This window comes from Tasmannia lanceolata, unplaced genomic scaffold (genome assembly GCF_043159265.1).
Source record: "Tasmannia lanceolata isolate RefF3 unplaced genomic scaffold, GAP_Taslan_0.1 ptg000019l, whole genome shotgun sequence".
NCBI classification, from domain to species: domain Eukaryota; kingdom Viridiplantae; phylum Streptophyta; class Magnoliopsida; order Canellales; family Winteraceae; genus Tasmannia; species Tasmannia lanceolata.
In genome coordinates, this window is record NW_027518696.1 from 20,740,672 (window position 1) to 20,755,801 (window position 15,130).

The 15,130-nt window shown below is 39.4% G+C and overlaps 1 protein-coding gene across 1 annotated transcript in view; it reads right to left on the bottom strand.

Moving 5' to 3' along the window:
- Nucleotides 1-506: 506 nt before the first annotated feature.
- Nucleotides 507-15,130, bottom strand: part of LOC143853388 (nucleotide pyrophosphatase/phosphodiesterase-like) — a 31,079-nt gene continuing 16,455 nt past the window's right edge. The window contains exons 10-13 of the mRNA XM_077363142.1: nt 2,796-2,892; nt 1,655-1,843; nt 951-1,031; nt 507-834 (exon numbers count right to left, since the gene is read on the bottom strand). Coding sequence (XP_077219257.1) covers nt 781-834; nt 951-1,031; nt 1,655-1,843; nt 2,796-2,892 — 421 coding nt within the window. The 3' untranslated portion in view covers nt 507-780. The remainder of the gene's footprint in view (nt 835-950; nt 1,032-1,654; nt 1,844-2,795; nt 2,893-15,130) is intronic.

Genomic DNA, 15,130 nt, shown 5'->3' on the forward strand with positions numbered 1-15,130 from the left:
CGAGCTTTGTTGAATTTTGGCGAGCCGAACATGAGCCCAAAAAAAAAGCTTGTCTCCAACGCGAGCCAAACACGAGTTGAGCCTCAAACTAAGCGAGCCGAGCACGAACACCCCAATGTTCGGCTCGGCTCGGCTCGTTTGCAGCCTGAGTTGAGAGTGTCACCTAACGGATCTACGGTTACGCCCGCACTCAGAGGCGGTTACTTAACACCTGTCAAGCAGTTGTTCTGCAGAGACCATCATGACCCTCTCACCTTCGTAGTTCCTGACCGCATTTTGACTAATCAACTAATCCACGCCTTCGCTCCGGATGAAGACTTGAATGATGTCCCGTACCAGATACGTAGACACAAGTTAACATTCTATGTTCTGATCCATTGCAACTATAGGACTTATTTCATCCAACAGTAAAACTTACACCCTCTGGAACTCCATGACCGTTAATAGGACTGGCTCAAACAAAATTAGAAAGGCATAAAATTAAAATCATACATGATTCGTTGATGGTTCAAATCCAAATTCCACGACCAATATACAGAAGAAACAGAAATATATATGAACATTTAAGCACAATCATTCAAGAGTAAACAACTACAGTGAGTTACCAAAACTAATTCCGAAAGTTGATTCTATAGCAATACTTTAAGGGAACTCTCTCTCTCTCTCTCTCTCTCTCTCTCTCTCTCTCTCTCTCTCTCTCTCTCTCTCTCTCTCTCTGTCCATACGTGTGGAGTATATATGTCACATCTTTCAAATACGAGCAAGGAAGCTAGAGCTCTTCTATTTAGTGATGATGAAACTGTCCTGTACCTTCCTTGTATTTGAGTTCACAAACTGAAATCCAACAAAAGAGATGAAAACCCAATCGCAATGTCAGTTAGAACTTCTTAATAGAGAGGGAGGAATTATATTAAGGTAATGTCAGCTAGTTCAGAGAATTTTCTACTAACCTCCACCGTAATATGTTCCCTTGTTGCATGTACTCTTACATATCCAAATTCAGAAACCCTTGATAAACTCCAACTGTCAGCCTGTAGCCAGGTATAGAACAAATATTAGGAAATACTACGCATCTGAGTTGAAGGGATTGAATGTGGCTTGTTAATCAAATTTTTCTCGATCATCCAGTCATTGGTCACTAGATGAGGATCTAGGATTATTTGATTACAGCAGTTTTTGGTCTATGGTTTATGTTGAATGAGTACAGTTACTAGTGTTGGATTCAGCAAACCTCGAAAAGAAAGATCAGTGGATTTGTCAAATTGTTCTGATCAATTCTCAAAAACTTACTATTAAGATGGATAAAACTCAAAACCCGTGGCAATTATAAAGTTGTGGTAGTAGTATTCAGAAAAAAACATACACGAAAGATATCTATAAATGGCGTGTGAATCCTTGAAGATTAGAATCCATAACATGCCCGACATCATCGATACTTCACCCATTCAAAAGAATCTGTGTAACATGGTCTATAGTATGCCCACGGATTGTCCCATGGGATGAACGGTCCAGATTATGCTATTGTCATCTATGTGGGCCCAACTGCAGGGGTACTCATTCTCACTGTATCAAAGCTAATGGACTTTTTGTACTATATCACTCCTCTATACTAGAAGTGGAGCAAAAGTGAAGAGATTATACTAATTTTACTTACATTGTCAGGGAACTTGTCTAGTGTGAATCCTGCCATTCCTATGACAGCATGAACAGGTGCACTGTAGTTGCTGTTGTTGTATGTGTCGATCCCATCTTTGTTTTTTACAGGCATTGCTTTGCATTCACTTTGATACACTGCACATGTTCTCTCGTAGTTATGAACATGGCCAAAGAAAACCAGGTCTACCTGAAAAACAACATAAAAACTGTTTTATTTCTCTTTGGAGTAGCTGGTTTTGGAGATTGTAAAATTGTCAAAGGAAAATCTCAAAGATGGAAAATCGGGATATCCTAACGGTTAAATCACTTTGATTGTACGATTAGATTTCTGATGAACAAAGTTTAAATTTTTGGGTTTACATTGGGAAAAAATGGGAAAAATAAAACATGTAAAATATATAAAAATATAAATCTAAGAACAAAGTTTGAAGAAAATTTTTCATGTTATATACAAATACAACATGAAGATGTCGTTGATCTATTCAGAACCTTGTAGATTTTGTCATTTTATCAAAAAATTGCGATCTTTTCAAAAGTATGTAAGATATTTGTGACTGCTTAAGATAAAGGACTACAAAAATCAATTGTTTAGCATTTCTTGGTGGAAACGGGAAACCTAAGTGAGGCGTGATGAATCAAGGGCCTAGGATCATCTGAACAAGGTGGCTGGACCTATGGTGACGGCATTTGGCCGGACTTATGGTTGCCGCTTGGATCAAACTTTGAAACTTTTTTTTTTTTGAATGGTTTGAAAAAACATTGAGGCATCTTCATATTTTATTTTTTATCGCACAAATATCACCAAAAGATCTTGAAAATTTTGTGATATAATTTGTTGTCTTAATTTGTTCTTAAATTTTATAATTTATATATCATAAATAATTTATTTTTCTAATTTTTTTGATAAAACAAAAAAATTCTTAAAAAATTTTAAAATATCCTAAATTTCCTAGAAATTTCAAAGACACATATCTGTGATTATGATCATGATTACACATACATGTCCTGTGTGGTACCAAACATGGCAACATTAATTATTAAAATTGACCCCATCTTGCTGTAGTCACTAAATAAGTGAACGTGTATAATAATAAAAATCTAGGCCTTATTAGTATTGTCTTAAGCACTAGCATCCATACCTTGTTGTTAATTAGAAGCGGCTCAACAGCAGTAACAAATTTTGGATCGACACTAGGGATCAGTCCTTCTTCTATTGATGAATACATCGGGCGATGTCTGCAAACCATCAAACATTTTATCTGTGAGCCTTTCAATTGTGTAACACAATGAAGCTTAAATTAAAAAAAAATGGAAAACACTTCCAAAGAGGAATTTTGTTTTGAAAATTGTTAGAAAAATTGATGTGCAAATCTGTAATTTAGGATTCGAGAATACCTTATAACAAATTAATCTCACAACTTGAAGACAGAGATCAATAATACTATTTTCTGCAAATCGTTAGATCACTTACCGAGTTGAGGCACGAAGAATCTTCGCTGTCCTTAAGGCAAATTTCGCCCCCACAATGACGAATCAACGGTGCAGATGGGCGTCTCGGCGTATGCCTCCAGGATACAACAACTCTCGCTCCAGGGGTGTGCACTCACGCAGCCCGGATGCCTAAGAACTCGCTTATATTTGCCAAAAGCCTTGAGCAGAAAACCAGAGAAGAGAAAGAGCAGAAGAAGAATCCGTCAAGGATGTCCTTCTGTTTTCTCTAAAACCGATTTTTATAGAAAGGTAATCGACACGTTAGGGTGAAACGTCGCACTCTTTTAGTGCGTGAGAGACGTTTTCCAAACGGTCACTAAACCACGATTAAGGAATCTCAAACGGTAAAAAAAGAGTTAAAACAAAAATAAATAAATTCTTGACCGTTAAAAGGAAAAATTAAATAAATAAAAAGAAAAGCCTTAGGTCCACGCGCGCGGCCGGCCTAGCTGGACGGCGCCCGTGTGTGGTAAGATCAAAAGCCCACCGGACCCAAGTGGACGATCCGTGCGCGTAGGATCCATATGACCTCTTGCTTATTTACAAGGTTAAGAGAGTGAAAGTATATATATCGCCACTCTCATCCTCTCACACTTCCCATCTAGGACTAAAGTTTTCTCATAACTTTAGTCTTTTTGGAGGGAAGCCCAAAAGCATACATATAATGACTAAAAACACCACATTGTAAGTTTGAATTACAAAAAGACTTTTTTCACATAAAAAGTCAACAATCCCCCACTAATTCAAAATTAAAAGAAATAAATAAATCATAAATGTAAATAGATTTGATCAAGCCAAGATGTGTTATGCATCAGTAGAGATGTCTTTTGGACTTGAACCTTTACTTAGTGTAGGTATATCGAGTTTATCAAGTACTCGGTAAACATACGTCTCGAACCAAGCACTTTTAGTAATAAGCTGAATCAACATACCACACACACAACACAGAAGGCATAAGCAAGTTTACACGGTGTTTCACTTTTCGGCCATGTGCTATGTCCTGTTTTTATGAGCGCTCTAGAGAAATTAGCCCATTCTCATAGGAAGCGGCCACACTTCCACACTCATATAGGTGTATCTGTAGACACCCCATTTTGACAAGGCCCTAAAGTCCCCAAAAATTGAATATCCAGTAAAATTCTCACATTTCGAGTCCCTAGATGTCCCGAATTTAATCTCCGCGAATTCCTGGGGGACTGGGCCCAGAATGAGAAGAAGGTTTGAGTCTTGGAGCACCTTATTACGCATATTCCTGGGTACAAATTCCCCAGGAGGTTGTTAGTATTCTCGAGAATCCCCCTGCAAAATTTCAGGGCAATCGGGCGAAAAATGGGGAACAAGACGGGCGAGTGTGTGCCATCATCAAAACTGGCTGTGCTCATATCATTCCCCTCGTTCGATGCAAAATGAGGGTGCGCCCATGTCGGCCTGCTGGTCAATCAGTGTAAAAAAAAATCGGAACAGGTTAGCGCAGCTATCAAAACAGGGTAGTGTTGGTGTTATCTCTCTTTATTACGGAAGAGGGGGTGGAAACAATCAAGTGAGGGTGCTCATTGATAAAGAGAAAATCAAATAGGGCATAATGGCATTAGGGTAAAATCGCCTCATCCTTGGGATATTTAATAAGGTGGGCATTACTTTCCCTACAAGCAATGATCATGGGCCATTAGATAAGAAGGATGAGATGTAGGGCTGAGATAAGCCAGAGAATTAATAACAAGAGAGAGGATCAATGGTTGAAAACAACCAAAGAAAGGAAGATGCCACATAGATGGTTAGGATCAGAGTTAGGGATTTAGCCCTAACTATAAAACAAAGAGTTCTGGGGTGAACAGTGGAGGAGGGAGCTCATTTTGGTTTTTTGAAGAAAAAATCACGCACGGAGAGAAGGAACCGGAGCTCCACCTTCTTCTTCCCCTCTTCCATTGCTAGCCACCTCTTCCTTCCCCTTCACCTCTGCAACTCCTCCACAGCCACCCATTTTCTTCCCCATTTCCCTACCCTCTCCTCAAACCCAACCACCTCTGCCGTTTTTTTTTTTTTTATCAAAACCCATTTCAAACAAAAAAACTGAAAAACCAGCCACCGTACCCCACCCATCACCATTTTCCTCACCAAACCCACATCCAGCAAGCTACCCATCTTCTCAAACCCTCTTCTCCTCCAAACCCATCATCCACGCATCAAACCCATTTTTTGCAAACCCTTCTTCTTCTTATCGCCATTCCCACCACCACCCACCGGCCGGAATCCGGCCGAGCCACCCTCTTCACCACCTACATCTTCTCCTTCTTCTTCTTCTTTTCCACAAACCCATTTAATCCGGCCCTCTAACCATCCAAACCATTTCCACATCCTCCGACCGCTCCTCCGGCAAGCCGCGATCTTCTCCAACCTCCCCTTTTGAAAACCCCCATTTTCATCTAATAAATACGCAGAGAGAGAGAGAGAGAGAGAGAGAGAGAGAGGCCGATCGTCTTCTCCGGCCACCTCTCTCGCCGTCGGCAAGCCCCATCCACACCACCTTCATCTCCATCTCTGCCACCTCCCCTCAAAAACCCATTTCTCATTTCTTGTTTTCCATCAAAACCACCCCAAACCCATTTTTTAAAAAAAATCTCAAAACCCCATCCTTACCTCTGATCCCACACCCCCTGCCCCAAATCAACCACCGTACCCAAACCCTCCCCCATCTAGCTTCTTCATTCTTCATTTTTTATTTTCTTTATTCTCTCTAACATACACAGAGAGAGAGGAGCAGAGAGAGGAAAACCCTTATTCTCCGGTGAGTTTTGCCGGAATCCGGCACCCGTTCCGTCTTCTCCGATCCAACTTTGTGGCGGCCTCATCTCTTCTTCAACCACCACTACCTTCCCACCATTTTTTCTGCAAACCCATTCTACACCCTCCACCGACCATCTCTACCACCGTAGGAGCTTCAGCACCGGCCGGAATCCGACAATCCCAACCCTACTCGGTTCCAACCACCATCGTTCGACCCCATCTGGAGCAACACACTCAGGTAACATCTGCATTCCTTTCTAATGATGAATTAAGGCTCATACGATTGTCTTTTGTTTGAATGGGGTCTGATGAATGATTGGATTTCAATTTAATTTTGTTGGGGAGTGATTTTAATCCCTGAACAGTCGTATGGTTGTCGATTTCTGCTCTCATCTTTGGCTTTGGTTCATGCTTTGCTATTCTATGATTACAAAGATGTTCAGCAATGCCTTGTGTTAGAAATTGCAGTAATAGTTATAGATGCTATTCTCATTGTGATAATTCAGCCCACTATTAATGATGTTTTATGTAGCCTAACAAGCTTTGTTTGGTTCTATGAGTTTAAAAGAAGAAAAAATCGTTTCATCAGTTTCAGCCAAATCAATTTGCAATTCCTCTGATCCATTTTAGTCTCATAATTGATCCGTGTATTTTAGGATTATTGAATGCAAATTCCATGCTGTCTCTTCTAGAAATTGCGTGTCCAGGACCAAACCATGATTCAACTGGCATGATTGCTTCTTGCTTAGAAAATATTGACCAGGTCCATATTCAAAGGTCTTCATTGGATTCAGACAAGGGGTAAACGCCTAAATATAGCCTCCTTTGAGTCATTTAAGCGTTAATACTTGGCATGAACGGGGGATGCTAAGTATTCTGCAGGGAAGATTTTCTTTTAGGCATACTTTGAAAGGAGAACACAGATGGTGTGAGTTCATTATATTCGGGACATCAAAGGATGTAAATCTGCTATGTTTGGGTTAGCGCATCGCAGGAGGTCCAAAGACCTTGTAGTTGTCAGTGTGAGGTATTAAGTATATCATGAGGTTTATGTTTGAAAGGATTTGCAATGAATCTCACTTCTTATTTGTTGTTCTACTTGGAATTATTCTTCTTGAATTCTAGTGTGTATGCCCTGATGACATGGATATGACACCATCTCATAAATTTGATCTCATTTGCAAATAGTTAGGGAAGTTCCCCTTCATATTCTTAGAACAAATGTCAGTGCATCCATGTCGTGTAAGAGTATACAAGCGCATTATTTCTCTCATCTGAATTGATGTCTTGCATCTCTCCTTTTAGTGATCCTTGATGCCTGTTAACAATGGGGGGAAGAGGGTGATGAGGTTAGTATGAATACCAAAACAAAGGGTAGTGCCTGGACCAATGTCTATAGGCTTGTGATGTTGGCTTTATGAATTTGATAGCCATACAAACTCAACTCGTCTCCTTCAGCTTACCTCATTATCAGAGCTTGGTTTTATGAATGTCAATACCTCTCTTCTTAAGGATAGTACCATGCCTTATAGATTTCACTTGCACCTTGAGGAGTTCATTTAGAGGGTATTGAACTAGGATTTGCCCATTTGATCTGATTTTGATTTCAATCGATTCTCTCAATGTGTATATCTGGTGTCTTTGAATGATGTGTGTAATAATGATAGATTTCATCCTCGGCTTAGTTAACATGTAACCTCGTTATTTCTATGTCTCTTCTTTAGGATTTCTTACTACGCATGTCTGCATAATATAAGAGTGGGTCTCGGGTCCCTAGATTCATTTTTTCGGAGGCTCAGCTTGTGGTTTCGGCATTTATGAAGACAAAAAGGAGACTATAATGAAGCCGCTTGGAGCTCTTCCTTATCTTAGTCCCTTCTTCCTTCTTTAGGTTTCGGGCCGATGCTCTGGTTTCTTTCCTTAGGACTTTCTCCTACTTTTGGAATCTTCGCTAGATTTTAGGACTAGCATCAGTGTATGATCTTTTCATCATTTTTCAAAAGCTCCGTCTTCTTAAGTTTAGGCTATGACGGAATGCTTCTTGAGCCAACCCTTTTCCCTTCCTGCCTTAGAGTTTTCGCAGGTTAAGGGATTCCTCCTTCCTCTATAGAGTCAGTCGTAGAGAGTTTAGGGGTCTGTCCTACCGTCCTAGGGTTTGGGAGTCTGTCCTACCCTTGTAGAGTTTAGGATTCTGTCCTATCCCTTCATAAAGTTTGGGATTCCGCCTTTCCATCTTCCAGAGTCCGTTTTCAGCATAGGAGTCAGTCCTTCAGTCTTTCAGGAGTCTGTCCTATCATCATAGGGGTTAGGATTCTGTCCATCCTCTCATCAAGTCGCGTAAATTTTATCCGCTCTTGCAAGGTATAGGATGTTGTCCAACCCTTGCAGAGTCGTGATTCTGTCCAATTCCCCCGCAAAGCATAGGATGCTGTCCAACCTTTGCGGGACATCAGGAGTCTATCCTACCCTTATGGTGATAGGATTTTGTCCTCTTGTGTCAAAAATTCAAAAAACACTTCAAAAGCATCTAAAAATCAAAAATCTCAAAAATCTCGAGTCATTAGGAGTAGTCAGGTCCGAACTACGGATGGCTTGATCCCTAGCTGAGGGGTACGTAGGCAGCTCAGGCGTGCAGCTGGCATCCTGAGTTCAGTCACAATTTCCACAATTTCCACAACTTTCACAACTTCAAAAACTTCTACAAGCTTCGAAACCTTTCAAAACTTTCCAAAACTACAAAAATTCTTCAAAATAACCTTGCAATTCATTTTTTCAAAAAGATCCTCCCATAGAGTTAGGAGTCTGTCCTAGGTGTGTGGGGTGTCTTAGAGTTAGGAGTCTGTCCTGATTGTGTTGCTCTGCTGAGTCCTGTCGTGTGAGTGTCCTCAGAGTTAGGAGGCCTCGAGTCGTGGTCGGTTAGACACTTAGTCGAGCCGATGGCTAGACTAGGACGCGCTTAGAGAGCCCATGGTTTTCCTTATGACACACAGCCTAGTCACACATAGGTGTAGGGTCCACTTGCATTAGTTAGGGCATATAGGGAGTCCTAAAAAAATTACCATTCACTCGAACTTAAGTAATGGCGCAAGAAGCTTTAAAAACTAGTCAGGTCTAGTTGATCGAGTCTAGGATAACGGTCTTAGAAGGTTAGGCATTGTAGTTTAGCATAGGTTGCCGAACTACGTTGGCTCTGATTCTTCCCGAGGCCGGGATACGTAGTGCAGCTAAGATGGATGGCCATCTTGGTCCGAGTCAAGTATCGCATTAGAGTCTAGGGTTTTGTCGTGTCAGGTCATGGGTTGTGCTGAATGTTTTGCTGTGTTTTCTTACTTTCATGTACAGATCCTATACCTTTAGCTGTAGCATGCCTGTGTTTGTCCACCAGAACTTAGACACCAATTAGGCATGGCACTCATAACTTAGCTATTCTTAGGTGACACATCTTTCATTTCTTTTGTGCTTCTTATTTATCTCCAAGGCGTGCATGATTAGCTAGACGTTGTCTCGGGAATATTCGTTCCCATTTCGCGTGGTTTTCGCCCAAAACTCTTCAAAGTTAATAATAAATGGCATAAGAGACCAGGTGCTCGCACTTGGGCGAATTGGGGGCGCCTAATCCCTTCCCCATTCGTCATCAGGCACGGACCCTTTGTATCTCTGGTTATCTGTTGCGACAGAGCACAGCATGGGATCCAGGGCCCGCTTCCTTGAATGGTGACTCTTTCTTTATTCAAGGTGCGTCTCGAATCCGGGCTAGTCCCCGAATCGAGAGGTATCTCGCTTTACATCGCCGCTCATGCTGTGAGGGGCACTCTTTCGAGAGTTCCTTGGTGGGGCTCTCCTTCACGTGGATGATCTAGAGACTCTCTGTGGGGACACGTCCCCCGCCTGTCTCGGATCGGGGTCCACAGTATCTATCAGGAGTGCCCTGTAACTACGCACCCCATTGACAATCAGCTAGTCAGCTATAGATAACATTAAGAGTCCTACAACTCATCATCTTTTTGTTACAGGTTGCACCCACATCATAGGGATAGGCTTAGTGAACTTAATTCACATACAACTTGGTGCAAAACAGATCACTCAAATAACTTGTTTTTCCCATTGAACTTACTTCTTGGGATCTCCAGTCAGATAAGTTGGGTTCCTGTTATAGGTGATCTAAACAGTAGGCGTCAGCCCCATCCCCGTCGATGTGCTCATGACTAAATTTTTATTTAGTCCTTTTGAAAGGCAATCTGATATATTATCACTTGATCTTACATAATCAATGGTTATCACTCCATTCTTTAACAACTGTCTTATGGAGTTATGCCTCCGACGAATGTGTCGGGATTTACCATTATATACATTATTACCTGCTCTTCCAATAGCAGCTTGACAATCACAGTGGATTATAATACCCGGTACTGGCTTATTCCAAAATGGAATATCAGTGAGAAGGTTTCTAAGCCATTCAGCTTCCTCACTTGCTTTCTCTAAAGCAATAAACTCAGACTCCATAGTTGATCTGGCTATACACGTTTGCTTGGTTGATTTCCAAGAAACTGCTGCACTTCCTAGAGTGAAAACATATCCACTCCTTGATTTGGTCTCAAATCCAGATACCCAATTTGCATCGCTATACCCTTCTAGTACAACAGGATATTTAGTGAAATGCAAACCATAGTCTATGGTTCCTTTAAGATATTTCAATACTCTAATTAGAGCTTCCGAGTGATCACTATCAGGATTACTGGTATAGCTACTGAGTCTACCCACTGCATAGGCTATGTCTGGCCTAGTGCAGTTCATCAAATAGATTAGACTCCCTATAACTCTAGAGTATTCAAGTGGATTTACTCCACTTCCTTTATTCTTACATAATCTTATACTAGAATCATATGGGGTAGCCACAGGTTTACAATTAAATTGATTAAACCTTCTAAGAATTTTTTCTACATAATGAGACTGAGATAGAATTATTTCTTCTGGGTTTCTTTTAATTTTGATACCCAGGATTACATCTGCCTTTCCCAGATCTTTCATATCAAAATTATTTGATAAAAAAATTTTAGTGCCTTTAATTACACTAATGTTTGTTCCGATGATTAACATATCATCTACATACAGACAAACAATAACACCACTATCCCCACTAAATTTGCTGTATACACACTTATCTGATTCATTTATTATGAATCCATGTGATAGCATCACACTATCAAACTTCTCATGCCATTGTTTTGGGGCTTGTTTCAAACCATATAGAGATTTTATAAGTTTACACACCTTTTGCTCTTGGCCTTGGATTACAAAGCCTTCAGGTTGATCCATATAGATCTCCTCATCTAATTCACCATTCAAAAATGCAGTTTTGACATCCATTTGATGGATTTCCAGGTTATAGATTGCAGTTATGGCAATTAAAATTCTTATTGTAGTTATTCTGGTTACAGGTGAATAGGTGTCAAAGAAGTCCATTCCTTCTTTTTGCTTGAACCCTTTAGCTACTAATCTAGCTTTATATTTATCTATAGTTCCATTAGTTTTTAATTTCTTCCTAAAGATCCACTTGCAACCAATAGGTTTGCAACCAGGAGGCAGATCTGTCAAGATCCATGTCCCATTACTCAAAATGGAGTCTATTTCACTCTTGACAGCTTCTTTCCAGAATGAAGAATCTGGAAGGTATATTGCCTCTTTATATGTCTTTGGATCTCCTTCTAGAAGATAGGCAATGAACTCTGGACCAAAGTTTTTCTCTACTCTTGCCCTTTTACTTCTTCTAGGCTCTACTGATTCTTCAAACACTAAATGCTCTTTATCTATAGATTCAAAGGGTCTTTTAATTGTGTTCTCACTTAGAATAGTCTTATAAGGGAATAAGGTTTCAAAGAATTCAGCATCTCTGGATTCTATTATGGTGTTAGGTTGGATATCAACATGATCTGACCTATAAATCAAGAACCTATATGCACTACTATTTTGTACATATCCAATGAATGCACAATCAACAGTCTTATGACCTAACTTAGTACTCTCAGGATCTGGAATCCTAACTTTAGCTAAGCACCCCCACACTTTAAGATATTTAAAATGTGGTTTTCTACTCTTCCATGACTCGTAAGGAGTTTTGTCAGAATCTTTAAAAGATATCTTGTTCAGAATATAACAAGCAGAGAGAAGAGCCTCTCCCCATAAATTTTGAGATAATCCTGAACTTCCTAACATAGAATTTACCATGTTCATTAGAGTTCTGTTTTTACGTTCAGCAACTCCATTTTTCTGTGGAGAGTATGGTGCAGTAGCTTGATGTATTATGCCTTGGTTTTCACAAAATTCACTAAAAGCATTAGAAGTGTATTCACCACCTCTATCAGATCTTAAAATTTTGATCTTCTTTTCTAACTGATTTTCTACTTCAGTTTTATATGTAATTTATTTATCAAAAGATTCATCTTTATTTCTAATAAGATAAACAGTACAATATCTAGAGAAATCATCTATAAATGTAATAAAATACCTTTTACCTCCTCTAGTTAAAACATTGTTTAAGTCACATACATCACTGTGAATTAAATTTAATAGTTCTGTTTTTCTTTCTTCTACTTTGTGAAAAGGCTTCTTAGAGTACTTTGATTGCACACATACTTCATATTTCTCTACTACTTGATCACTTTTATGAATTAAATCTATGGTCATCATTTTCTTTAAAGATGCATAGTTAACATGACCTAGTTTACCATGCTATAAACAAGAAGAATCAGTAATATAAGCAGAAGAAGATGAAGCTTTATTCATAATGTTCTCAGTTACATTCAGTTTGAATAAGCCCTCACTAGAGTAACCATTTCCCACAAATTCATCACTTTTAGTGATTACAAATTTATCAGCCTAAAAAACCAGTTTAAAACCTTTCTTGATCAGAAGTGACCCAGACACCAGATTCTTTCTTATATCTGGTACATGAAGGACATCACAGAGCTTCAGAACTTTTCCAGATGTAAGCTTCAACAGCACTGTTCCTTTACCCGTCACAACAGATGAGGACGAGTTTCCCATGAAAAGCTGCTCTCCATCCCCTACAAGCTAGTAGGAAGAAAATACACTTCTGTCACTACAGATGTGTCTGGTGGCACCAGTGTCCACCCACCAGTCCTTCACGTTACTAACCAGGTTCACTTCAGATACTACGGCCGACAGATATTGATCTTCAGCCACATTAGCCTGAGGCGCATTGTTTCCTTGAGAGTTTTCTTCTTATCATTTTTCCGACAGTTTTTAGCATAGTGACCTTCTTTCCCACACACAAAGCAGTTACCCTTCTTTTTCTTGAAATCCTTATTATTTTTCTTGAAATGACCTTTTCCTGATCCAGATGCAGGTTTAGAAGAAGTTTTCTTTCCATATGAAGATTCAGTGAGATTTGCCTTAGAGTTAAACTCATAGGCCTTAGATTTATGTTTTCTGAAATGATTTTCATCTTCAGTTCTAAGATAAACAAACAAGTCTTGAAGTGAAAAATCATTTCTGTCATGCAATAATGTGTCTTGGAATTTCTCTCATGAAGGTGGTAGTTTTCAAATAATTGCACCAATTTGGATCTGTTCTTCTATTTTGATCCCTCTAGCAAGAATGTCAGAAACAATCAATTGGATCTCATTCACTTGATCCATAATGGATTTTCCATCTACCATCTGATATCGAAAATATTTTCCAATTAGATGTTTCTTAGAACCCGCTGCTTCAACTAGGTATTTCTTCTCTAGAGTTTCCCACAGCACTTTTGCAGACTCAATTCTAAAAAATACATCAAACAATTTATTACTGAGACAACTCAGTATATGACCTTTACAGAAATAGTTATCTCTTTTTCTTTTCTCAGTGAGATGAGTTCTAGCAGGCTCTTCCTCATCAGGTAATGAGTCAAGATCATTCAAGATATAGTCTAGGTTTAGAAAAGTCAGAAAGAATTGCAATTTTTCCTGCCATCTACCGAAATCCGATCCGTCAAATTTCTCCGGTCTTTCGGTTTGGGAAGCCATGATGATTAATTTCCAATAATCGAAATTCCAAAAATTACAGATCACAGATAAATATTTGCCTTAAGATTGTTAGAAAAATTGATGTGCAAATCTGTAATTTAGGATTCGAGAATACCTTATAACAAATTAATCTCACAACTTGAAGACAAAGATCAATAATACTATTTTCTGCAATAATAATCTGTAAAGGAAAAAGAAATCGTTAGATCACTTATCGAGTTGAGGCACAAATAATCTTCGCTGTCCTTAAGGCAAATCTCGCCCCACTATGACGAATCAACGGTGCAGATGGGCGTCTCGGCGTATGCCTCTAGGATACAACAACTCTCGCTCCAGGGGTGTGCACTCACGCAGCCCGGATGCCTAAGAACTCGCTTGTATTTGCCAAAAGCCTTGAGCAGAAAACCAGAGAGAAAACCAGAGAAGAGAAAGAGCAAAAGAAGAATCCGTCAAGGATGTCCTTCTGTTTTCTCTAAAACCGATTTATATATAAAGGTAATCGATACGTTAGGGTTAAACGTCACACTCTTTTAGTGCGTGAGAGACGTTTTCCAAACGGTCACTAAACCACGATTAAGGAATCTCAAACGGTAAAAAAAGAGTTAAAATAAAAATAAATAAATTCTTGACCGTTAAAAGAAAAAATTAAATAAATAAAAAGAAAAGACTTAGGTCCACGCACGCGGCCGGGCGGCGCGCGTGTGTGGTAAGATCAAAAGCCCACCGGACCCAACTGGACGATCCGTGCGCGTAGGATCCCAATGACCTCTTGCTTATTTACAAGGTTAAGAGAGTGAAAGTATATATATGGCCACTCTCATCCTCTCACACTTCCCATCTAGGACTAAAGTTTTCTCATGACTTTAGTCTTTTTGGAGGGAAGCCCAAAAGCATACATATAATGACTAAAAACACCACATTGTAAGTTTGAATTACAAAAAGACTTTTTTCACATAAAAAGTCAACAAAAATAAAGACGAAAGTGCACAAATGATCAATGATTTGACCATTTCAGTGTTTTTGTCGTTTGGTAGGGATTCGAGCTCCCTTTCAAAGATCGAGGATTCCTTTTTTTTTTCTTATTTCTATAAAATGGATTTCCATTTTGTTAGCAGTATAAAAAGGAAGTAATAAAGTATTTCTTATGTAATCTTTGTCTTCTGTTACCGGGA